Source organism: Arvicola amphibius, chromosome 10 (genome assembly GCF_903992535.2).
Source record: "Arvicola amphibius chromosome 10, mArvAmp1.2, whole genome shotgun sequence".
NCBI lineage: Eukaryota > Metazoa > Chordata > Mammalia > Rodentia > Cricetidae > Arvicola > Arvicola amphibius.
This window is the reverse complement of record NC_052056.1, coordinates 62,856,723-62,883,227: the sequence shown is the minus strand read 5'-3', so window position 1 is coordinate 62,883,227 and position 26,505 is coordinate 62,856,723. Positions and strand designations below refer to the sequence as shown.

The 26,505-nt window shown below is 49.0% G+C and overlaps 1 protein-coding gene across 2 annotated transcripts in view; it reads right to left on the bottom strand.

Moving 5' to 3' along the window:
* The window catches only part of Xxylt1 (xyloside xylosyltransferase 1), a 126,328-nt gene that overhangs the window by 97,937 nt on the left and 1,886 nt on the right, over positions 1–26,505 (bottom strand). For both annotated transcript variants that reach the window (XM_038346099.1, XM_038346100.1), the window contains exon 2: positions 7,181–7,328. In XM_038346099.1, the coding sequence (XP_038202027.1) occupies positions 7,181–7,328 (148 nt within the window). The remainder of the gene's footprint in view (positions 1–7,180; positions 7,329–26,505) is intronic.

The following is a 26,505-nucleotide window of genomic DNA, read 5'->3' as shown; positions in this document are numbered from 1 at the left end:
CTCAAAGTGGGTGGGGCTGTGGGACCCCTGACTAGCTGCTTTTGCTGCAATTGGAACTGTTAATCCCCTCTGCCCAACAGGAACAATGGCAAAAACAAAACCCAATCAAGCTCTCCAGTAAGCCACAAGCCCAGCCTATAGAGCAGTGGTTCTCACCTTCCTGATGCTGTGACCTTTAAAACAGTTCCTCTTGTTGAGGTGACCCCCAACCATAAAATCATTGCTACTTCATGACTGTAATTTTGTAGTCTTATGAATTGTAATATAAATATGCAGAACAGTTGATATTCAGCCACACCCCAAAGGGGCTGCAACTCACAGGTTGAGAACCACATGTGGTAAAGCTGGGTACTAGGCCAGGGCTGGGGTTGGGTCTTAAGACTCAGAACATTTGGGAGGAAGAAAGTAGGCAAGTCACTCTCGGGTCAGAAGCTGGCTTTAGCCTCCTTTTCCCCTGCCAGCTTCCCATTGTCAAATGAGGCTTTGGGAGTTCGTCAGGACAGACCTGAGCCAAATCCTCCAGCCTCAATTGCTTATTCAGCACACACATTCCCATGAGGCACTTACCCAGATTCAGAAGAAAATAACCTGATGGTACTAGTTCACATTAAATGCACAGGGTTGACGGGCCCATGGTTCCGCAGGAGTCTATGTCCTCAGCGGAGGTGAGTGAGAGGATGCTGCACTGCTTCCTCATAACCATTCCACTGAGACAGCATAGAGCACTTGGTGGAGTTGGTTGTCAATTTGACTTCATCTGGAATTAACTAAAATCCAAATGGTTATGCACACCTGTGAGGGATGTTTTTCTTAATTAAATTATTTGAAGTGAGAAGACCCACTTCAAATCTGGATCTTAGACGTGAGAAGCTCCACCTTTAATCTGGGCCACATTTCTGCTGTCAGTCTGCATAAAGAACAAGGAAGAAGAAAGCTTCTGTCTTTGCCTGCTTCCTGTCACTCTCGCAGGCAAGTCCATTCCTTCACTGGCATTAGAGCCTACTTCTTCAGGATTCCAGTGTACACTGAACACCAACTGTGCCATCCAGTCTCATGGACTGAACAACTCTACTGGGTTCATGAAAGTCATTTTGATTAATCCCATATGTGTGTGTGTGTGTATGTATGTATGTATGTATGTATTATATATGGGAATATATATATATATATATATATATATATATACACACAAGTTTTTACATGCCAAAGCCTCATTTGGCAGTGGGACGCTGAAAGAGGAGGCTAAAGCCAGCTTCTGACCCTGAGAGTGACTTGCCTACTTTCTTCCTCCCAAATGTTCTGAGTCTTAACTCCCTACCCCAGCCCTGGCCTAGTACCCAGCTTTACCACATGTGGTTCTCAACCTGTGAGTTGCAGCCCCTTTGGGGTATGGTCAAACACACACACACACACACACACACACATTCTATAAGTTCTGTTCCTCTAGAGAACCCCGACTAATACAGAGCACTTAAAAACTACAAGTGAGGCCAGAAGCGCTGGCACTGGCCTTTAATTCCAGCACTTAGGAGGTAGAGACAATGAGATCTTTCTGAGTTAAAGGCCAGCTTGGTTTATAGAGAATAAGACCTTGTCTGGAAAAAAAATGTTTATAAATGTTCCCAAGACAGACAGTGTAAAAGTCCTCCAGGCCTGGGACCTGTAGCGATAGAAGCTACATACTGGGGCTGTCAGGTTTCAGGGGTGATTGCCTCATTACCCACACATACACAGGTGCTCATAAAGAAGCCCATGTACCCCTACGTATACTTTCTCTAGCAGGTCTGTTGCTGAGACCAAGCAGGCCCCATGGGTCTCACCAGTTCCCACAGTGCCCAGCCACAGACACGCAGAAAGGTATGCAGCTAGATTACGGCACCTATACCTTGAAGTATGCACAAAGCCAATCAGAACCCTCCTTACCAAGAATGCCCTAAAGTCTGTCTCTTACACCCAGGGCAATCAGAATGCCCTAAAGTCTGTCTCTTAACCCATCTCAGTCAGCCAATCCTCTACCACCCTCACCAGGTTTCTTCCCCAACATCACTATTGTCCAGCAGGTAGCCAATGCTTCCTTCAACATGGACAGTATACACATTTCCTAAACAACCTCAGCCTTCCTGTCATGTCTACCTAAACCACTTACTATCACTACCATGAGGTAAAAACTTAACATCCTACAAGGTTCATCTCAAGTACCACCTCCTCCATGAAGCCTTCCTGCAAAACGCCTCACTCATTCTCTCCTGAAACCCTCAGAACTGGCAGATCTTCATGCCATCTCCCTGGCTGCAAGACCATGCCACTTGCTCCACTCAACCTGAGCCAAAGCAGCACTCTAGCAAGACTGCCTGAGACAGCAGAGTTGCTAGACCCCTGCTTACGAACAGCAGACCCTTGGCAAAGGCAAATGCTACTGACTACCCAGGACAGGAGTGCCTTCCAAGGTACACCCTAGACCAGGGAAGATTCCTGGGGCCTCTGACTAAATGAAGGCTCTGACTGGTATCTGCCTACCCTGACCAGGAGAACCTTGCCACTCCACAAATCACACATCCGAGTTCAACCTGAAAGAGCTGCTTACTCTGGCATGTCACTATGCTAAGCTGACAGCTCCCCAGAGCTGTGTCATGTGGGATAGAGACACTAGCGAGCCCAAAGGAGCTGTTCCTTGCTCCCTGCAACTCCAGTTAGGCACAGCCTTCATTTGTTATTGTTATTTGTTATTGCATGAATGCTTTCAATGGTGACAAAACTAACACTATGGACAGAGAGAGAAAAGCCCTGAGGATGAGTGAGGAGCAAAGAGTGGCCACAGGTCCGTGAGGGACATCAAGTGTGAACAGCAGGACGGGCCAGCTAGCCAAATGTGACCCCCTGAGCAAGCAAAAGAAAAACAAGGGCTGAGAAAAATCAAAGCCAGCCTGCCACACCTGACCTAACCTCTGTTTTTCCTGGGGCTCCACTATGCAGATGTGGTTTTCATAACACTGCTTCCAGGGAACAGTTAGTACATGGAGTTGCTTTCCCAGCCCTCTCCCAGCCAGGCCACTCTGCAGGGTTATTGCAGAAGAGAGGGGTGGAAGTCAGGATCTAGAAGCTGCATGGGACTATGCAGGTAGATGAGGTAGAACTCAGGTCTGGACATTCAAAGTAAAAGTGCAGGGAAGACCCAGCTCTGCCAACTCTCAGCAGGCTTCTCTTCCTGTCAAGTGGGAGAGCAGCTGACTGGAGCATCTACACAGCGGCTTGAGCTCCACAAAAGGTTAGACACCCTGGGTCCAGAGCATGGCACAAACCCTACGCATGCAAGCCCACACTGGGGGCACTGGGGGCTGACACACCTGGCTTTGTAAGGATCACCTTTGCTGTAGTAATTCCACCCTTTGAAAGATGTCATGTGGAAGCAGTCCTAAGAAGAGATAATCTTTCTAGATGTGCCCATCTGCCATAGTCTAATTTACAAAATTAAAAAGCCAATAGTAAGCACTGAGCCAGTCCAGAACAGGAAAGTAAACACTAAAGTAAAGCAAGCCTCATCTAGTTAACAGAACCGCTTGGGGAATTATACACAACGTGAGGACGTTAGGGAATATTATTTTCAGGTGTGTGACCTTTGTTTCTGTTGCATTTGTTTAACTGTGTGAAGCTGTGTTACTGTGCTGTCTACAACACCTGATGGTATAATAAAGAGATGTGTGCCAAGAGCAAGGCACACGCAAGAACAGGCAGGACTGGCAGGCAAAGAGTATAAATAGAAGAACTCTGGGAGAAAAGGATTTGGGAATGAAAAAGGAAGGAGGAGGACTTCAGGGGCCAGCCACTCACCCACCAAGCTACACAGCCAGACAATAGGAAGGAAAGAAAAAGTATACAGGAACAGAGAAAGGTGAAAGCCCCGAGAACAAAGACAGATGGGATAATTTAAGAAAAGCTGGCAAGAAACAAGCCAAGGCCGGGCATTCATAACAAAAAATAAGCCTCTGAGGCAGGCGGTGGTGGCACAACCCTTTAATCCCAGCACTCAGGGAGGCAGAGGCAGGCAGATCTCTGTGAGTTCAAGGCCAGTCTGGTTTACAAACGCTAATTCCAGGATAGACTCCAAAGCTACAGAGAAACCCTGTCTCAAAAAAAAAAAAAAGAAAAAAAAAAGAAAAAGAAAAAGAAAAGAAAAAAATAAGTCTCTGTGTGTGATTTATTTGGGGAGCTGGGTGGTGGGCCCCCCAAAAGAATAAAAAACCCAACATTTTGGCACCCAATGTAGGACTCAGACAGTCATCTAAAGCCTGAGAAAGCTGGGGGAGGGGATATACAGTACTTTAGGAGTTTCTGCCTGCTGCCAAGACCTTGAGCAGACAGTACTTTAAGTAGGAGCAAAAAAATGAGTCGGATGGTGGTGACCCACGTCTTTAATCCCAACACTCAGGAGGCAGAGGCAGGTGGATCTCTGTGAGTTCAAGGCCAGCCTGGTCTACAAGAGTTAGTTCCAGGACAGCTAGGACTGTTACACAGAGAAACCCTGTCTCGAAAACAAAAACAAAAACAAAACGAAGAAGTAAAAAATGCCTGCCACAAGGCAAGCATTAGCATTCTAGAGCTCTAGGAAGGTGGAATGCAGTTCCTGGTTGAGACAAACCTTCAACCAGGACACAAGCTTTAGGCTTGGCTCTCGTGAACCAAGAAGTGGGCAGAGCCAGCCGAGAGAACTGCACAGAGGATCCAGGTGTAGCTTAACAGTCTCAAGTTTGCTCGTGTGATCAAGAAAGACTAAAAGAGCAAGGCAGTGGTGGCTCACACCTTTAATCCCAGCATTCAGGAGGCAGAGGCAGGTGGATCTCTGTGAGTTCGAGGCCAGCCTGGTCTACAAGAGCGAGTTTCAGGATAGGCTCCAAAGCTACAGAGAAACCCTGTCTTGAAAACCAAAAAAGAAAAAAAAAAAAGACTAAAACATTCACAGTAAAAGTTTTAAAAAATAAAAATAAAGTCTTCAAAGAGGCATGAGACATTAAAAGCAATATAAAAGTAAAAAGCCACATAAGATGGGAAATACACAATGAGTCTGAATCCTGTATGCTATTGTGGTGATTTTGAACTTTTTGATTGCTGAAAAGCAAAGCGCAGCTCTAAGAGATCTGGAATTGAAAGAGCTGCTGGGATAAACCAGCCTGGGAATTGTAAGAGTGCCTTAACTTTAAAAACGTCAAAAGTGTATTTGTCAAGTGAAAATTAAAAAATGCTTTGGAGAAGCAGTTTTGCCTTTGTTTCTACAGGAAACAAGAGGCCATGGACTCACTTCAGGTTGATATAGATCTGGTTTGATCAGGGGAGACCTCCTGAATCTTGACAGGTGATATCTATCAACAAAGGTTATAAACAGTCTTCCTAGGACTTGGTCATTATCTCAATTTTTCTTGGGGACCTCTGGGGACATCTTTGCGCACAGCCAGCAGGAAGAAGTATAGAGAGGACTGCGCCCACAATTCAGGGCCGGGGTGCATGAGTGGTCTTTGGTTATTTGCTGGGCTATGGATGTTTGTTATCATTTGGGAATATAGGAATGACAAGGGTAGATTATTGAATCTACTTTAAAAAACAACAATCTCAAATATTTTGTATTGGTATGGACTTTTGTATAATGGTACAAATTTAAGGCAATTTTTGTTACAACACCCTGTATATACATTTCTACTCTTGTTTAAAGGACTTTTGTATACTGATACCAATTTAAGGTTATTTTTGTTACAACATATATGTATATGTATATGTTTCTGCTCTTGTTTAAGATATTTTACCTAGGCAGTTTATTTAAAAATATAAGGTAAATTCTAGTTTTTGAAAGTTATTATTATGAAGTATTTAGGATAATCAAGAAACACAGGTCAGTCGTTTGTCATCTATAACAATCAAATTTGTAGATATGTTAGGTAGGCTTTCCAGATCATATAGAGATATATTTTAGATAGACAGATGGTCTTCAAACCTTCCAAAGACCTACAGAATATGGCATTTAAAATGTTTTGTTAACATAGGGTTTTTCATGACAATGAGACACATCTGCTCCTGGCAGCACCAATGTACATCAGAGATGATGGGCATGGAAGAAACTCCTTATGCCCCACACCAGGTTTCTAGCAAAGCCCCCACCACAGCTTTCTTCAGTAGACATGGTCCCCTCCATAGAGGGCTATGGGTTAGGGCGGCCTTCTGTCTGTCTTTATTTGCAAAGTTAGGGGAGATGATACTAGCAGCATCTAGTAGATCCCCAGGCCCTTTGGGATTCACTGCCCAGCTTCCCACATAGCTGAGGAGGTGGAGTAACAGGTACCTTCCCTTCCCTACAAATCAAAGGAGTTCCATTTTGCACCACACTGGGCACCCTAAAACACAAACTGACCTCGAGGCCAGGGACCTGATGGTGGATGGAGGGAGGGGAACTCAGCAAGGACAGCATGCTTCCTCCCAATCTGATGTCCTCTGGTGTCACGGCCTGTCACAGACACAGATTGCCAGGCACTTCTGACCCATCAAGCTGCCTGTTGCACACTTGTTTAGCCACAGAACCCTGTGATCAGATAGGGATAATGCATAGCAGATGGTGGCAGTGGTGGGCAGTGTCTCGATGTGGAGTAGGGGCACAGCCAAGAGAGGTGGGATGGAGACAGAAGGCCTCCTAACTCTTCAGACCTATTCCAACAGTGGAGCATCCCTACAGGCCTGGCATCTGCAGAAGGCAGGCTGATACAGCTCACTGACTGGTTCAGTCCCCTCCTTTAACAGGTGGGGAAACAAACCTAGCAACACAGAGTGCCTTAGCCAAAGCCATGCACACAGCTGGTGGCAAAGCAGCGTCCAGCACCCAATCTGGAATGGTACACCTGGACCAGGCATTCCCAGAGAGCTCTCGTGTGGTCACCTGAAGAGACAGAAAGCTATCTGGAGAGGCAGCACTCCAAATAAGACAGATATGACTTCAAATTCTAGCTCTGCCACTTGAATGACTGTATAAGCTGTAGACAGATGCAGTGTCTTGGTGTATGTGTCGTTCACAGGACTAGATCTAGCAAGTGGATAAAGCTGCACCTGGCTCTAAGGAGGCCCCTAAGCCCCGGCCTTCCTCACAAACAGGGCATCAGTCATACTGAGCCCAGAAGTGCATACAGAGTCTGACACCCCGAGTTACCTTTGGGCATGACCTGGTGCATGGCGACAGAGAGGAAGAAGATGGAGTCGCTGTAGTAGGTCCCCGAGCCAGCACTGAAGTGCTTCTGCATGGCCTCCACGACGGGGAAGAGCTTGTCTGTCAGCACAGCAACGTCATGGAAGATGACCTGGAGTGGGAGCAGGAAAACCCCCAGAGTTAGCCAACTGTCTGAGTGCTAGACACCAGACACACACCAGAGCCCAGGAGGCAGAAACAGTGGAGCTAAGGAGGTGGGGGTTGGGGGTCATCTGAGGGCCAAGGAAGTGGGGAAGGCCAGTAAGGAGGGGAGTCCGGCAGCACAGGGCTGGCTATGCTGACAGGGACACTGCTGGGGACAGGACAGTGGACAGGCAGGAAGAAGGAAGAGAGTGGGCCCAACTCCCGGGTTGTTTTCTAGTTTCAAACTTCAAGACAAGAAGCCCTTTGTGTTGATAGTGTCCATCAGGAGAAAGGTCAGGCTCAAACAGGTGAGCTCTGTGCCCATTTCCCTCACCCCCGCCCATGGCTCTGGTTTCCCATGTCACACTCCTGGGCTTGCAGAGTCTTTGGTTATGGCGCCCAGCCTTGCATCATTGGTTCCCCCTCCAGCAGGTTCTGCTTTTGCTCTAGAATTCTAATGTCTATTTTTCTCTAAATGATATTCCATTTGATTCATGTTTACTTCTGTCCTCAGTCTCTTTCAATTTCTGAAACACTACTGAGCTTCATTTAGCCAGGATGGTAGCTCACTCCTACGGTTTTAGCACTCAATAGGCTGAGTAGAAGGATTACTCTAAATCCAAGGCCAACCTGAGCTACACAGTGGGTTTCAGGTTAGCCTGTGCTACAGAATAGGACCCTGTTTCAAAACTGCAAGAAACCCAATTTCTGACTGTAAAAGCTTTGCTAAGATTTCTTGATATTTTGATTCCAAGGGGTTCTTTCCTTCTTTCCTTTTCTGGCCATTCTTTTTCTCTGGCTTTTTCTTCCTATGGTCTCTCAGCTAGGCCAGTTCTTGCTATTTCTCAACACTAATCCCACATTACATCTCTCTTCCACAGCTTCGGTAGCCTCTGGCCCTGCCCTGTGGCTTCCCTGGATGGTTCACCTCATCTCCTCTGAACGCCCTCTATTGCACCTCACAGTCATTCTCCAAATACACAGATCTGTATCTCTCTTCTTAGCTTCAAAACTCCAAAGCTCACTTCTCTCACGTCCAAATCCCCCAGCAAGGTCTGCAACAGTGGCTCTAAGCTTCCTCCCCTGCCCTAATGACTGAGCAAAACTGAACCATCACCCTCATCCCAGCCTGTCAGCCGCCCCCCCTTTATGACCGTGTCCTCATAAACCTCACCTTGTTCTTCCCAAGTATGGAACTCCGTCTCTCAGCGTTCCCTCCAGCTTTCTCACCTCCCATGATGCTCCAGGCCCCTCCTGCACCCCATTTCACATGGGGCTTCGCTGGCCATGAGTGTTTCCTGCCGTGTAACACTGACTACATTCATGCCAGGTCATTGACACAAGTTTGCAGCCTAAAGAAACCACACTTGGGCAAGAGCCTCGGTCTCTCTGTGGGTGCACAGGAACGGCAACAGTGACCCTTGTGATGGCCACTAAGATCCCTGGGGACAAGCTCCCTGCTCAGGGGCTGCTAAGCCACTCTCACCCGTCAGCCTCACAGCCTGCCCCAGCCTATGTCCAGTCCCCTAAATCTCTCCCCACAGATAAGAAACCACTCATGGGACAGCTTTCCCAGCATACCCTCACTACACCCCCAAGCCACCACTGGGGGCTGGAATTAGAGAAGATGCTGAAAGTACAAGAAGGCTCTCAAGAAACAGACATCTCCACATTCAGAGAGGAAAAGGAACAAGGGAACAGGCGTGTGTGTGTGTGTGTGTGTGTGTGTGTGTGTGTGTGTGCGCGCGCGTGCATGCATGCATGTATGTGTAGTGTGTGTGTATGGGTGGCTGTATATGTATGTGTGTGTGCACTTGTATGCGTGTGTGCATATGTATGTGGGGATATATGTGTATGTGTGAAATGTGTGTGGTGTATTGCAGTGTGTGTAGGATGTATGTATGGGTGGGTGTGTATCTGTGTGTGCACTTGTATGTGTGTGTGTGTGGAGATGTACGTGTATGTGTAGCGTGTGTGTGGTGTATGTGTAGTGTGCATGTGCATGTATGTATGTATGTGTGTGTGTGTAGTATGGGTGGGGAAGGTGGGGATTTGCACTTGCATGCATGTGTGAAGGAAGTAATATACACATGGGCACAGCCAAGTCCAGAAAAGCGTCGGCAGCTCACTTACTCCCCCACCAGCCTCACATCACCCAAGCTTCCCAGGCAACAACTGTATCTCGTCAGCATCAATAGATTTATGAGGACAGACTCAACTCAGTACATTTGTTCCAAGAGCTGTACTGATTAGCCAGTTCCAATGAATATTTCAGATAATAAATCTACTTAAAGAAAAATGAATATAGCTTATGGATATACTCATACAGCAGGAAGCAAGCCACAGGCACCAAGTGTGAATCAAAATGCCCAGTCTCCAAGCAGGAAGCGGGTTTGGAGACTGCGATCTCAGAAGCAAGCCTGGACAGCATGGGGTGCCCATCCAGTAGGCTCCAGTGCCTGGCTGAGGGCTGCGAGCCCACCTCGAGACCTAGAGGAAGAATTGCCACAGCATCTAGGAAAGCAGGGGTGTCAGCTGCTGGTTCCTGAAGGCAGTCAGACAGCGGCTTATGCCAACACAAGCCTGTGACTTACAGAGATCAAACAACAGATATCAGGTCACCACTTGTAACTTTGTCACTTTATTTAAATATACACATCTTAAAACTTCAAACCCTATTAATTATAAAACATTACCTACATACAATCTAAAAGCTTCTTCCTCAAGTCCTTCACAGAAACCAACAGCAATGCCTGGGAACATTGACCAAGTCACCAGAGTGTAAAACTTCTGGTATGCAGGCCAGAGCCCAGAGCTCATGAAAAAGATACTGAAAGTGTCCCCACCCCATGACTTACTAAGTGCACAGCCACAAGGCAAGTGGCTTTCTAGTCAACCTCTATCAGACATTGGTAGCTACTAACTAATTCCCTCTTATCAGTGATACTTAAAGGACTTGTTCATAACAATATTTCACACCAATAATTAGTCAGTCATCCATATATCAGAAATAATGACTAAATCTGTGTTATGTCCCTTTGCCTCCTTCTATCTTTTATGAATTATGTTAAAAATCTAAATTCAGTAAGGATAAACTACTCTTAGACTAAGTGTCCTCCAAGAGTTTGCTGTTCAAAATGAAGTCAGCATGGAGAAAGCACTGTGTGCCATCAGCAGGTAGACAGCTCAGGAAGGATGGCTTTCAGGAAGGGGTCTGGCCTCACTCTACCATGCACCAACAACAGACTGAATTAAAGATCCAACCCAGCCTAGCGTACTGAACCAATGAATTCACTGTGCTGACATGAGCACGGTGAGGAGTTACTTAAAGGAGCATGGGAGTCTCTAAAGCAGCCACATCTCCCAATGCCAGTACGAAGACATCCCCAGAGCTGCATAAATGGAGCCCCCTTTCAGTCAGCTTTCCACACCATATAGACTAACACTTTCCCAAACCATGAGCACTTGGGCAAAATTACCTACAGCCAGGAGGGAGATGCCAGGGAGTGGCTGAATCCCAAGTGAGAGTCCTGTGATCCTCCCCACCCTCTCCCTTGATGAGGGGGTGCAACAGGCCTGACCTTGAAGGTCACTAACAGGAGGTCACGGATGTTTCTGGTAAAGCTGGCGATGGCCATTTGCGGGGGTAGGCAGGCAAGAGCGACATTCGACAGCAGTGGAGGGCAGGTCCTCCGTTATCTTCCCGACCCAGAGACATTCTTCAGGACAAACGGCAGAATTAGCACAACAGAGTGACTTGCTCTGAGAACTGGGAGTAGGGAAAAGGTAAGCCCCAACCCAGGCTGCCCCCTAATACCTACCACCCAAGGCCAGCCAGCTCCACAAGTGCATCACTAATCCTAGAGACCTCAGTAATCAATTCCAACAAGATCTGGAGAAAAATTATTTTTTGGAGAAAAAGCATATCTCATGGACCAACACCAGGAATGTGACGGCCATCTTATTTCTATGCAGGAAAGGAAAACACGCTGACAAAACCTTCAGTCCCACAGGCGGGGCAGGCACCTGCGTCCTCGGGGTCTCTGCACTGGCTGGCTGTCTCTTCTAGAGCCTCCCATAGGGAGCAAGGCATGTGATGCTAAGATCTCTTCTCTCACCACTAAACGTCCCCCAGTAACACAGATGCGCCATTCAGTCTCACAACGCACACACAACCTGCTCTGGCCACTGAATCAGCAGCTTTGTTTTCTCCTTAACACCTACCCCACCTGACACATCCACGTTTACATATTTAGTCATGTATTCTCTTCCTCTTCCCAGCTCCCAGCCAAGCCGTAAGGTACTAGGAAGATGGAACCGTCCATCGTTCTGCTTCTCACTTCTGGGCATGCTCCTGTCGGCAAAGCACATCACAAACGGAGTGGGGGGGGGGGGGAGGACCCAGCAAACACTGAGAATCTGCTGAGACTGTGAGGAAGAATGAGCAAAGGAGGAGGCAGAAATCATGAGCCCAGAGAGGAGGGACAACTGATACCCCGAAACACAACAGTAGCCATGAAGGACCTGTCACCTGGTAAATCTTATGTCCAACCTGTGAGCTGCTTCAGGGTAACTGTGCCTGTTTCTTAAAAGTCATTTCTAAAATCCTATCAGAGGTGTTTCCTTAAACCAAGTCTTCCTAGACCAGGGAGTGACAACGTGTGGTGACAGATGGAGAGAGCAAGAGATTGCTGATCTTTCAGTCTCTAATCTCTAATGAGTCCTCCAAACACCATCAGTCATGCATGGCTATATACTGCCCTCTCTGATAACTTTAACTTTGGAAACAAAGGCCCCTTGGGATAAGAGAGCAAAGCCCTGCCTTTGTTAGTTTTAAATGGAAAAGGTAAAAGTGAATAGACTTCCCGAGAAAAGAAAGGAAGCACACTGTGAACCCCCCCCCCCTTTGTGTGACTTTTACCACTTCTGTAAGATTTCCTACATGAATGTAACTTGGTCTGACAGAAGTGCTGGCAGCTGGAGAAGAATCAAAGCCCACTCATCTAATTTCTAAAGGCATCTCAAAGAGCAGTTCTCAGGGCCTGCTTCCCTCACGGTTCAAAAGGGAGAGCCCTGTCCCTGGGCCCCGCTGTGTCCAATCAGGACAGCACCTGCCTGCCCCTCACCCATTTCCACTCACACTTCTGCACCACTGGCGTTTCCAGATAGTCCTGTAAGATTCCCAACCTTTTAGCAGGTTTTATCGGAAACTTTTTTTTGACAGGAGCAAGGAGAAATTCAACCCCAAAGAGTCTTGGGGAAGGTGGGTAACTGAAGGTCAAAGCACCACCAGGGGACCACACATCTCCAATAAGCTTGCCAGCTCCAACTGCTGTCCTGAGAAGTCCCAGCTTCAGTAACACAGGCTCTCATAGGGGGCCTAGAGATCTTATAAACTGTGTGCACTGATCCCAGAGACAGAATCAGGATCTGGGATGAGACTGGGGGTACCCACTTATACATCACCCCACATGATTCTAGTAAGGGACCCCAGTCACCTTGAGAAGGACGGTAGAAGCTGAGCCTCTCTGCTTGGTGCCATGCACAGGTAAATGCAGCTCTAGAAATCATCTTGCAGGAAGGCACCTGGCAAATGCAAATTAGGTAGGCGGAGTAACCAGAACAGAATGCTGGGTAGAAGGCAGTCGCCATATGTCGTCACCATGCTTCTCCTCTCCGAGATGGATGCAGGTTAAGATCTCTCCTGGTAAGCCACCCCTCGTGGTGCTACACAGATTACTAAATATGGGTTAAAGCAAGATGTGAGAATTAGATAATAAGAGGCTGAAACTAATGGACCAGGCAGTGTTTAAAAGAATACAGTTTCTGTGTAATTATTTTGGGTAAAGCTAGCCGGGTGGCGGGACGCAGCCCCGCCACTCCATCTACACTCTGGGAGGTGTGTGTGTGTGTGTGTGTGTGTGTGTGTGTGTGTGTGTGTGTGTATGTATGTGTGTGTGTGTGTGCAGGTAGTAGAGGCAAGCCCAAGGCACACCCCTGGCTCTGCCTCCCCAGAACTAAGGTTAGGAACAAGGGCCACACATCTTGGTTATCACGTGAGCACTGGGGATGTGGAACCAGGGCTCCATGCTTACCTAGCAAACGTTTCACCAAATGAGCCATCTCCTAGTCCACAGTAGAAGGTCTTAAGGAGTCAGGTGTGCCTCTGAAAGGAATTCTGGGGCCCCAGCCATTCCTTCCTTTCAACTCCCAACCAAGTGAACTGGGTTCCACACTGTGTCCCCTGCTACTGCCATCTGACACTCCACCAGAGACCAATAAAAAAATGGTTTTCTTTGATTGTGGACAGAAAGGTTAAACATGTTATCTAAAATAATCCTTGGTGAGCTGGAGATATAGCATGATGGAAGAGCATTTGCCTAGTATTCAAGAAGCCCTAGGTCAATTCCCCATACAAACAAACAAACAAACCTCTCTTTCTAGACTGAGTATCTGGGATATTTGTTCCTGTAATGGAAAAGTGACCAATCCATCACAGTAAAGAAACTAAGGCTCAAACACACTAGAAAGACTATTCAGGAAAGCCAGAAGAGAATGACCTAGATCCCAGGATACGCAATTCCTGGACGGACTCTGTCCATCAATGTCTGGGTCAAGGGCAGGAACTGAAGAGCCTGCCAACTGAAGCACCGATGCCAGCAGGTCGGGAACCTCCCTAGCTCCCTACAGTAAGAGAAACATAGGGGCCCCTCCTGACAGCATCCGGATTCCTTCATGATGACACAGGAGGGGCAGTGGAGTCCAAAAACCTAAAAGGAAGTCTCTAAAACATACCATCACCATCCTGGCTGATCTCAGGTGGGGCAACTCCTACTGGAGGGCTGATGTCTCTCCCTCTCTGATTAGCGTGATCCCACACACCTAGGAACAGTTCGCACAGGATGCCTGAGATGTGCCGCTACCCAACAGCCCCTTCACTTCCTGCGGTTACTCCACAGTGCTCCTCCCCACACTGCCCACCTGCTTGTATCTTCTCCTGCAGCCCATTCAGCCTGCACCGAGTCTCACACTGGACCACATCTGTCTTAGCATCTCCATGGGGACAGATATAAGAGCCAGCCCCACCCTCTAGCAGCTGGCAAAGAGACCAGATTCAGCACACCAGGGGCTAGGGAAGGGACTAATGGGTATGGGGTGTCAAGAGGTGGGTGAGACCCCACACTGATAACACAATAAAAAAGAAGTATCTTGGGGGGTATGGGACTAGAGAGCAAAGGGTTGGGCAGATTCCAGGAGAGGAGATCCCTGAGCTAAGTTTTAGGGGAGTGAAGTGATCACTCCAGAAGTTTGGCAGGCAAATGTGCATGCAAGCCAAGCATCCTTGGGCAGTCTTGGCAGCTGTCTTTCCCTGTTCTGGTAACCTCCTGCTAGATGATTCTGCCAACCCAGACAGCAAACACTCCTTCAATCAGGCTGGCCTTCCTCTTACCAAGCCCTTCTGCCCCCTCCCCCAGCTGCCTCAGTCCCCTTTTCTCCCAGATGAACAAGTGTTCTGCTAATTTACCATGAATGGCATCCTCAAAGGCCCTTGCTCCCTCAGGCAGCCTCTTTGTCGGCATCCTCTGCACCCTTGCAGGCAGCCCCAGGCACTCCCAGAATCCCCTGCTTTCTCTTCTGGTCCCTCAGACAAGAGGTGGCTTGGGACACCAAAGTCAAAATAGCATTCTGCCTAATCCTTGTGCTGGTGTCCTGTGCACCTACCAGTGAATCCCTTCTAGAACTGCATCCTGGTCAGGACCCCAGGAAGCTGGCCATTGGGGCAGGTCTCAGCTGCTACCCACGCAACATAAAATACACACACACACACACACACACACGCACACGCACACGCACACACGCACACACACACACGCCAGACTGCCATGATAATCTGGCATTTGTCTCATGCATCCAGTACTGGAAGAGTCACAAAGTGTGAAACCTAAGGCCACCTGAGATGGGCAGGAGCTGGGCATGTGAACATGCCTGAAAGTATGTGGGTACGTGTGGTGGAATGCCGGCCTTCCTGGTGGCATGGCCTTCTAAATTACTGACAGCTTATACTTAGTCAATACTCCGGAATATCATGAATAACTGATGTATGCAATCAGACCAAGAAAACAACCCAAAGACATTGAGAAGAGGTAAAGCAAACATCACCTAGCACCTATGTTAGTTTAGTAGGAACAAGTTTGGTTGGAGCCTCCTAGAAGCTAAACATTCGCAGGTGCAGCAGTCCACATTGCTGTCAAAAGGCAGCAAGTGCGCAGACTCCAGCTCTACCACTCTGACTCCAGAACAACAACAGGCAGACATCTGCAGAGCCCAGAGCCACAGAGCTTTGTTAGGGCTCCAAGGGGATGAGAGGTTGAAGATTAGAGCCTCTTCCTTCCACAGACAAAGACATGTCTATGTCTACGGTATGGATGATATGGCCTCCCATCTCTCGGATCACATCGGCCAAGCACCACAGGCCTAGTTAGTGCTAACTCACAGGAGAGGGCACAGACACAAAAGAGCATCCAGTAAAGCACCCAGTGCCTGCTCCAGGACAAGCAGGAGATGCACTGGGGTGGGGGCAGGAAGCACCAGTGCCTGCTCCAGGACAAGCAGGAGATGCACTGGGGTGGGGGCAGGAAGCACCAGTGCCTGCTCCAGGACAAGCAGGAGATGCACTGGGGTGGGAGCAGGAAGCACCAGTGCCTGCTCCAGGACAAGCAGGAGATGCACTGGGGTGGGGGCAGGAAGCACCAGTGCCTGCTCCAGGACAAGCAGGAGATGCACTGGGGTGGGGGGCAGGAAGCACCAGTGCCTGCTCCAGGACAAGCAGGAGATGCACTGGGGTGGGGGCAGGAAGCACCAGTGCCTGCTCCAGGACAAGCAGGAGATGCACTGGGGTGGGAGCAGGAAGCACGACATGAAGGAACACTGTAGTTTAGGGCACTGCGGAGGACACAAAAGAATACAAGGACCCCTTGAAGTAAGCCTGGGCTGATGCTGGTACTGCAAGCTTGCTGCACCACCCTTCATGTGGCTATGCCTTTTAGAATGCTGAGAAGGGCTCCTACCCTCCCCGCTTTACCTACTCAGGAACCAGAAGTAAAAGCCACCAATTTGTCATCCACTTGCTGAGTGCCAGGAAGGCCCTGTGCTGTCTCCATTTTCTCCCACAGACACCTTGGAAGGTCATGAAAGAGAGGGAGTCAGGAACAGAGGCTCAACTGGGCGGTGGTGGTGCTCACCTTTAATCCCAGCAATTGGGAGGTAGAGACAGGCGGATCTCTCTGAGTTCAATCCCAGCCTGGTCTACAGAGTAATATCCAGAACAGCCAGGGCTACACAGAGAAACCCTGTCTAGGAAAAAAAAAAAAAAAAAAAGCAGAGGCTCAGAAGTGTTACACCCAGGGCAGTTGCTCCCAAATGTCACACACTGTACTCGAACCCAGGTTCTAGGCTTCAAGCTACACACTTTTACCTGGGGCATTTCCCTGGAGCACCCAAGATAGGCAGTTAGAGGCAAGAAAGGCAGTGAGCAAGTGTGAGAAACAGTGTCCCCAGCTACAGGACCTGAGAAGACAAGAAGGGAGGGAGCGGACAAATGGGAGCACCCCTTCTCCAGCCTGAGGCCTCCCGGGCAGGGTATCAGAAGCCAGGTTCTGTGGCATTTCATTCCACCAGAGGAGATTGCTTAATTGGGGCTTTTTAACGGTAATCACTCCCAATAAATGAAAACAAACGACTTTAATTTGGAGCACATTAAGTTAACAGCAAGCATGGCACCAGTTGACATGGCCTGGCTCAGCACCCCACCCCCACCCCGGTTCCTCACAGAGCGGTGCTAGTGGCCCTGGGCCAAAGGCAAAGTTCTGAACAGAGACGGTATGAGAAAGCAACTGGGGTGCTAGCTCACTCCCGTGATGAGGATGCAGGAGTCCTGTGGGTCAGCAGGACAGCGGAGAGGGAAGGAGGCGGCGGGGTGTGCTCCTTGCTTCACCAGTTAGGAGGGTTGGGGTGAACCCGAGATGGGGGATTCCCAACACACTGACAGTCAAGCTCCTGCAGCTAAGCCACCAGGTCTGCCAGGGCTAAAAGCAGGCGCAGCACCTGTCTCCAGAGACGCGGTTCCCACATCTGCAGCAGGATCCTGCCCCATGACAAGGAAAGGGCACGCCCGGTGGGGGCGCTGCAAGGCCTGCTGGGTAGCGCCAGGCTGCGCCCCAGAGCCGGGACCAGGAAGAACATGACCTTCCCATCTGCATTCCCTCTACGTGGGCGCAAGACCCAGATGCCCTGGAGGCCCATTAACCACATTCAAACAGCCTCATCAACCCGGTTTACACTGGACAGAAAGGCAGTCTTTAGTCCCCCTTTCTAAAGCCCTAGTGGCAGGGCTGGTGAGAGCGAGCATTCCTTGGGGACCCGAAGACCAGGCACAGAACGCACCAACACGGTAGCACGGCGCCCTCCAGTGGCAAACTAGAGTCAGTGGCCTTACTGCCCGGGCTTTGCAGAAGCTTGTGTTGTGCCTGGGCTCCTCCTCAGGCAGGCCTGGTGACCCCCAAGAAAACTGTAGACTTCAAAGTCCTACAACGGTCTTCCGATGGACATCTCGAGCAGGAGACAAGGACATGGGCCACCCAAGGCACACAGTTCCCAGTACGGACCCTGGCACAGAACAGCTGGGATGCTAGCCCAGGGTAGATATGAGACCTAAGAGACCAGAGGCGGTATAAAGGGAAGCCAAACGCAGGACTGCAGGGCCCAGCAACCACGTTCTTCACATTATGCAGGTTTCTAAGGATGTTATATGGAGGAAGAGGAGAATTAAAGTAGTTGGGAGGTTGCTGTGTTTGTAAAATACATCTGGGTTGTTATGGTTTGGATATGAAATGCCCCCTCAACCTCATTTGCCAAAGGCTCAATCCCCACAGCGGTGTTCTTAGGCAGGACTGATGGACTCATAGTCTGGTGGCATTACAGGGAGGTGGTGGGGACCAGAGCAGGGGCATATGAAGACGTGGGCCACTGGGGAAACGCTGCTGGCCCTTGGCGCTAATCTTTGCAGTAAGCGGCCTCACTGCTACCCTCCTGTCATAACTTCCACCTCACCTCAAACCCGCAGATTCGGGCTGGAGAGATGGCTCAGAGGTTAAGAGCATTGCCTGCTCTTCCAAGGGTCCTGAGTTCTATTCCCAGCAACCACATGGTGGCTCACAACCATCTGTAATGGGGTCTGGTGCCCTCTTCTGACCTGCAGTCATACACATAGACAGAATATTGTATACATAATAAATAAATAAATATTTTAAAAAAAAACCCGCAGATTCAATACCTTTCCCTTGTTCTTCGTGGGTGTTCTGCCACAGTGACCAAGCGTGGCTAAGGAAAAACTGGCACTGAAGAGTAGAGGCATTGTCACTGCATCTGACCTTGAGAGGGTCAGGGAGAAGAAGCCCTGGCCCGCTGTGGACAGAGCTTACTGGTGATTTCATGAACTCAGACGCTCATAGCAACACCCAGGTAAAGGGATGAGGGTCCCACCCCGCTGGTGAGTTAGAAGCGCCATTCCTAACTTTAAGGCTATTCATAGAAAACTGTGGAAAAGAATTTACCTACATTCTGTCCCTGCACAGAGATTCTGAGTGAAGCTGAGCCTCACATGGCAAGAGAATTCATCCAGGGAGTGTGCCAGGGTTCTGCCTGCATTCACATGCCAGTCGAAGCAAAAGGCAAGCTTGCTTTTGAAAAAGTTGTAGTTCAACAATAGGTCAAAGGCGGAGTAGCTGAGGAAATGAGCACCATTAAAAAGAAGCAGGGCAGCAAGATGGCCCGGCAGGGAAAAGAACTTGCTCTCACACCTGAGTTTGGTCCCTGGGATCCACACAGGGCTGCTGTGGCATGTACACACCCAGACTGTCACCCCCACATATGATAGTAAGTTTATAAACTGTGGTTGCTTTTAAAGATGCTAACTAAGTACCTTGGCATCAGGACAATGGGAAAGCTGTCTTGAGGGTGTCTCAGGACCTGGCCAGCCCCTATGCACTGAGACAAAGGTCTAAAGGGGCAGAAGAGACTCCCCAGCTGCCCTGCTCACGAAAGATCGTAGAGTGAAGTGACATTCAGCCATCCAGATTCTCAGAAGCTGTGAGTCCAGAGGACAGCTGCTGCTCCAGCTGAAGGCAGACACTGGCATGCTCTGTGTGATGCTGGTTTTATATATAGATGGAATGTGCAAATTATGGGTTGTGGGGGCAGACAGCCCTTGAGAGGGCCATACATGAAATCCCATGTTCCACTGGAGCACAGCCAAGCCAGAAGCATGTCATATGGCCTGGGGAGCTGTTAGGCAAAGGGCTTCCCAGGTACTTCAATGCTCAGCTCATGCCATGTGCCTCATAGGCCAGAAATGGCTCTGCAGACTGGGGTTCACTGTGGCCCCACCCCTCCTCTCTATGCTTCACCTCCCCTTTAAGAATGGGAATGTTCCCTACTCTATCACGTTTGGAAATATGTAACCTTTTAGACTTTCCAGGGGCTCAGATCTAGAATTCACCTTGAATCTCAGACACTTTGAACCTAAATTTATTTTTCTTTGGCAATATTGAAACTGTTGAGCCTATGGAGGCTCTTGGTAATGGATTCATTTTGCAGTGTGAGTCAGAAATGAACCTGTGAGAGGGGCTAGGGATGGAATGTTGGGGTTTGGATATGAAATGCCTTCTCTAAGAGCTGGGGGCGAGGGAGTAACATGTCTATATAATTCCAGCATGCAAGAGGCAGAGCTGAAAGATCAACTCAAAGCCATCCTGACAATACAAGTTTGAGGTCAGCCTGGGCTACACAAGAAAGAAACGAGTGCAAGAAAGGAGCACAGGAGAGAGAAGGAGGGAGAGGGAGAAAGAAAGAAAAAAGCAAAGAAGAAATCTCCCTGCAATGGAATATTCTTAGGTGGCATGACTTCAGGGAAGTGATTCATTCATTTGGGTTTTGACCTAACCAATGAACAACGCATAAACCAATGGTATTGTTGGTAGGTATGGGAAAGCAAGACATGGGGCCTAGGTGGAAGAAGTGGGTCCCTGGGGATGTGCCCTTGGAAGGTCTCCCCTCTGTTTCTCTCTCCTCTTCCCCTTGTTCTCTGCCTCCATTGTACTCCCCCCCACCTTCCCAACTTCCAAAAGGTGACCAGCTATTCCCTCCACACCTCTGCACCCCAATGTTCTGTCTCTTCATAGGCCCATAGCAACCAGGGGCTGAGATCCCTGGGACCATGAGCCAAAAGAAAGCTTTGCTCCTCCCCCAACTGCTCCCTGCCTCTGGTGGAAACATTAACTAGCAGAGTGAGTGTATAACACTGCCAAATACATTTACACAACCGCCCTTATCAGCACATGATCACCTCATTAGTCACTAGGAAAATGTAGTCCAAACCAAATCAAACCCACCCAATGACTAAGATAAACCACAACAAGCGCAGGTGGGAGTGTAGCCAGCAGGACCCCACAGCTGGAGCAGAGAGTGACAGCTGTCTTGAAAATGGCCGGCCCTTCTACTCCTAGGTTATACCCAAGATCTGAGAGCATGGCTACCCCCAGAACAGGTTCACAGCAGCCTGTTCATAACAAGCCAAAGTATAAGAATGCAATGGAGAATATCCACACCATGGCATACTACCTAATTACAAAAGGCAACAAAGTGGACGCATTGACATGTTACAAAGTGGACCTTAAGAATGTTATGGTGAGTGAAAGCCAACCCCCTCAATCATATAAGGAAACTATTTTATATAGTCCATTACAATAACCATTCAAGTTAAAAAATGTTTCAATTTAAAAAAGTGTAGGGCCAGGAAAGGTTGTCCATTGGTTAAGAGCACGCACTGCTTGCTCCTCAGAGGGCCTGACTGATTTCCAGCACCCCCACTAAGCAGCTCACAACCACCGCAACCCCAGCTCGAGGGAGATGCAACACCTCACGTGTACATATAGCCATACACAGACCCACAGATATGTACATAATTAAAATAACTTTTTAAAGATTAAAGAGGGAGTGTGACAGATGTGGGCATGCACATGTATGCTATGAGCACATGAGGAGGCCGGAGACCAAGTCCACAGAGTTGGTTCTCTACTCCACTTTTACACGGGTCTGGGAAGTACACTCACACAAGGGCTTTCGCCTGCTGAGCCTCTGGCCGGCCCAGCAACAGACTAGTACTGCTTTCTGGAGGCTGAAGAGGGAAGGAGACCGGGGAGTGCTGGGTATGGAATTAGGTCACGGAATTGCTTGCTTTACGATGGTAAGTTATAGATCTACAGTATATCCCATTCCTTAGTTGTGGTGGTTTGAATGAGAATGGCCCTCACAGGCTCAAATATTTGAATGCTTAGTCACCAGCGGGAGGAAGGCTGTTGGAGAAGGGTCAGGATTAGGAGGTGTGGCTTTCTGGGGTAGGTGTGGCCTTGCTGGAGGAAATGTGTCACTAGGGGTGGGTTTTGAGGTTTCAAAGCCTATACCAGGCTGTGTGTGTATGTGCTCCCTCCCTCAGCCTGTGTTACTCGGTTCTGCTTTACTAGAAGACAGTCCTAGAAACACCTCGCTGCAGCCACACTTTTCCCTGGTCATTTCCCAATGACCCGTGAGCACCTGCCCAGGACATGCTGAGCTCTGAAGGAAGAGAGATGGCTGCAATCTCTTGGATGTCTTGGATTTGGTCTACTTGGCAGAAGGATGGGATACGCCAGGAACTGGGCTGAGACCACACAGGGGACAGAGAAGCAAGCTCCAGGATCCCTGTAGCTCTGCTGTGTACGCATAGAAGCCGCCACAGGACCTCTTGCTCCATCTACTCCCCTTCCCCATCACGCCCACTAGCTCCTACTGCCGACGAGCGATGACGCTCGGGTCATGGGTCATGGATGACTGGAAGAATCGACTGCCCACCCATGCAGGGAGGTCAGTGGCTGCCCTGCTTCTCATGTTGCCACCTAAGGGGCATTGGTCACTTCTGACTCAGGAATGGAAAGTGTCATTTGTGAATTCCCAAACCCTGACAGATAGAAAGGGTAAGACCATCCTGCCTTCTAGCGATATTCCAGCGGGAGAGAAAGACCGCAAACAAGTCCATCGGTCAGTTACTTTCTCAAACATCCGGGCACGCTGGCACTTCAGCCCCCACTCCCAGTCCTCTCTGAAGAAACCACTCCTCCAGGGAGTTCCTCTCCCTTCCCTCAGTCTCTGCTCCCACATCTTAGCAGGGAGCCTTCCCTGGCCACCTCCACAGTCACGTCCCCACCCTAGACACCTGAACACGCCCTAGCTCCTTGTCCTGCTTTGCTTTTCTCTTACTTGGTTATTTGTTTAACATCCATCCCCACACACATTTCCAAGACTCCAGAGTGAGCTGGGGCTGGGGCTGGGGGTAGGGGGCGCTGTTCTGTTCCTGTGGGTCACAGGGACCCAGGGTAAGCATTCTACATCTGCGGAACAGATGGGCAGACTAATAAGTATGGGCCACAAGAGACACACACGGGTGACAGGATAGAAAGGGGCTCAGAACAGGAGTGGTGGCGTTTGAGCAGACATCAGGGTGACAACATGGGAGAATGCTATAAGGAACAGCACCGCAGGGGTCGACAGGCTCTGCAGGGAGCAGGGCTGCTTTCCAGGTCTGTTCACCACGCTTAGTTTCCAAGAAGACAGCAGAGGAGGGCCACATTGTAAAGCTGGATCCAAAAGCAAAGCCACAGAAACACTGGTCTGAACACAAAGCAACACAGATTTGCTGCTTCAAGCTTCAACAGCCATCCTGAAGCATGACAACAAGGGCTTACCCTGGGGAGGGTGAGAGTGATCTAGAAGGAGTCTCACATCTGCATGGGCTCTCATGGGAGCCAGAAATGCCTCCCTCCAGCCCAAGCATGCTTACACCAGCTTCCTGTCAGACATTCCTGGTACACCCCATCAAATCCAATACAGCAAGGAAAGCTGAGGGGAGTTCAATCCTACCTGGGTGTGATGATGCACACTTACAATCCCAGCACCAGGAGACTAAAGCAGTGGGATTTTGAGTTCTAGGCCATCATGGGCTACAGAGCAAAACCACATTGGGGGCGAGGCAGGGGACAGGAGTCTTGATCTAAGTTAGTATGCAATTCCACTTGACAGAGGGACAGAGAGGGCGGGATTCAGAAGTAGATCCACAGAAAGAGGCACCCCCTTTTTAAGCTTTAGGACGATAAACTGGAGGAAGAAACCAAGGCCAGCTGCCAGGGTTCCAGGATGTTGGATGTGCTGGGGAGCACAAGAAGCTTAAATGGGAATGATATAGTAAAGTGGCAAGGTGACAATAGCAATGCTACCCACGTTGGCAAAGGCGGCTTGGATAAAAGGGAGCTGCCAGCCAACAGGTAGAGAATGCCTGCTTGACACCAGGTAACCTGTTCCCCAGGGCGGGCAGCAGAGGCCGGGGAGCCTGAGCTGACTCTGCGGTCAGCAGGAGAGCATCAGGTTCATCCCAGGAATGCCTGCACCACCCCATCTAAATGCACGTTCTGGACACCACCCAGGGCAGTCTGGACCAGGGACTGGGGGAGCACACGGGACTCTGGTGAACATGTGACTCCTGAGAAGTAGGAAGATGGGCTATCCAAGCAGCTCCTCCATTCGTACCTGGGACACAGCAGGTTTAGACATTAAGTTACAAGGATTCCACAGTAAGAACATAACATATATTTTCTGTAATAGTCAAAATGAGATTTTTCTAATTTTGTGAAAAATGTTTCACCTAATATTTAATTAATTAAAACATAGCCCAAGGTTGCTAATAATGTTATAATGTTCTCTATCTATTTCTGGTGTTTATCACTTGAAGGTGGCCTGGGAAGGCACCTCTGAGCATGGATACAAGTCCTGTGCTAGCTCACTATAGCCTTAAGGATATCTTGAGGACATGACAGAGTCCCAGGGTTCTCTCTGGGAGAAGCCCACGCTGTTTCTAGAAGGCTGTGTGTCAAGGAGCCACTTCCCCCATCCCTCTAGTTCCAACACAACATCCCCAGAGTAAACTGTCCTCTGGACTTGTCTTACAAGAGAAAGGTGGGGGCTGGAGAGATGGCTCAGAGGTTAAGAGCATTGCCTGCTCTCCCAAAGGTCCTGAGTTCAATTCCCAGCCACCACATGGTGGCTCACAACCATCTGTAATGGTACAACAATCTGGTACCCTCTTCTGGCCTGCAGGCATACAGACAGAATATTGTATACATAATAAATAGATAAATAAATATTAAAAAAAAGAGAAAGGTGATCCTTAAAGGGGACAAACTGTAGTCCAGAGGCTCTCCCACCTCAAGGCCACCTCAAAGCCAGTTACTCCCCAGTGGCCTTGGCGAGTTTCTTCACTCCTGTGGTCTGTTCCTGAAGGCCCTCTAGCTGACTGAACCTGTCTGAGAAGTTCTGATTTCCTTCCTCCTAATCCATGCTGAAAGAAATAGCTCCCTGTATAAAAAACAATCACATACCCGGGTCAGAGGCTAGGGACGTGGCAGCAAAGAGACATCAGGGCCTACGTTCTTAAGAAGTTCATAGACAGGGCTGGGGTGTGGTAGAGCATTTGCCTAGCATTATAGACCTGAAGGACAGAGCCGGCAGAGGAGAAGGCAGGAGGGAACAGCTTGTGGTGTGAGGAGTGTCCAAAGCCTAGGAAGAATTAAATCACAAGAAGTGAATTAATCCTGCTTTGGAGGGAGAGGCATCATTTATTTAGCACAGGAACAGGTTCACAAAATATGAACTCATAAACAATGTGAGCAATGTGACCCAAAGATTGATAAACCTTTATCTGCCCAAAGTGGCTCTCAACCTTGCTAATGCTGTGACCTTTTAATACAGTTTCTTATATTATGGTGACCCCAACCATTTCATTGCTACTTCATAATTGTAATTTTGTTATTATCATGAATCATAACATAAATATCTATGTTTTTCAGTGGTCTTATGTGACCCCTGTGTGAAAGGGTCATTCAATCCCACAAAGGGGTTATAGCCCACAGGTTGAGAACCCCTGGGTTAGCCCCACTGGCTCACACCTTCATACCTCAACAGGGAAGGTTGCAGTCCCTTCAGGTCATTTGCAGTAGTCTCCAAGCTTTGTGTAAGGGCTTGTGGCTGTCAGATGGGCCCCACAGAGCAGGAAGCATCATGTCCTCAAGACATGGCCTGTGCTCTTGAGGCCAACTGTGTGGCATGGATTATGTAGGGGCAGACGACATGACACAGGACAACAGCAGGAAGGACCAACGGAAAAGAACAAAGACAAACTCTTCAGTTGTAGGTGCCTTGCATACCTCCAAGGAAGTACTGGAGGAGGGGCAAGACACAGAATGGAGAAAGTACCCCACCCCTGGGAATGACATCATCTCACGCATGCAGGCTGGAAGGCAGTACACGTGTGGCCACGGCTGTGCTCAGCTGGGGATGAAGGGGGGGAACAGATCTGAAAATGTAGAGTAGGCCCAAGCTGCGACCCCAGCAGGTTGTTATAACCATGCTGGTCTTCGAGGTGACTTGGTGAAATCCAAGATCTGCCTAGACTGGCCCTAGGGCCTTCTCCCTGAAACAGGAAAGCTTCTCCAACGTCAGAGCCCAGAGGACCAAACAGGGAAGGCTGAGCTACCTCTGGAATTCCAGATCAGTAAAGCAAGAAGGCTCTGGAACAAATCCGCCAGTTAAAGTGGGACACAAGGGCCCCTTCAGCCAGAAGCTCCTAGGCCTCCTACAGGACGAAAGTTCAGCCCAGGTACCCTTTCCTGACCGTAGCAATTATCCCGACAGACTCATCTGCCCAGTGCAGGAAACATATCTTCAATGCTATGAGGGGAAGCAAGATTGGAAGCTATGAAGGACCGGGCATGGAAGGTTCCCCTAGGGGGAAGAAGGGACATTCTGGGTGGAGAAGACAGCTTGTGTAAGGCCACCTTCAACAGCGTTAGGAAGCATGGTGCATGACACACAAACAATGGAACACTCAGGAGTACTGGCACGAGTGTGAGCCCAGCCTGAGCTCCACAGTGAATTCCGGGGACAGCTTAGACAACCGTGAGATCCGGACGTGAGGGGAGCAGCCAGGGCTACGCGCACCTATA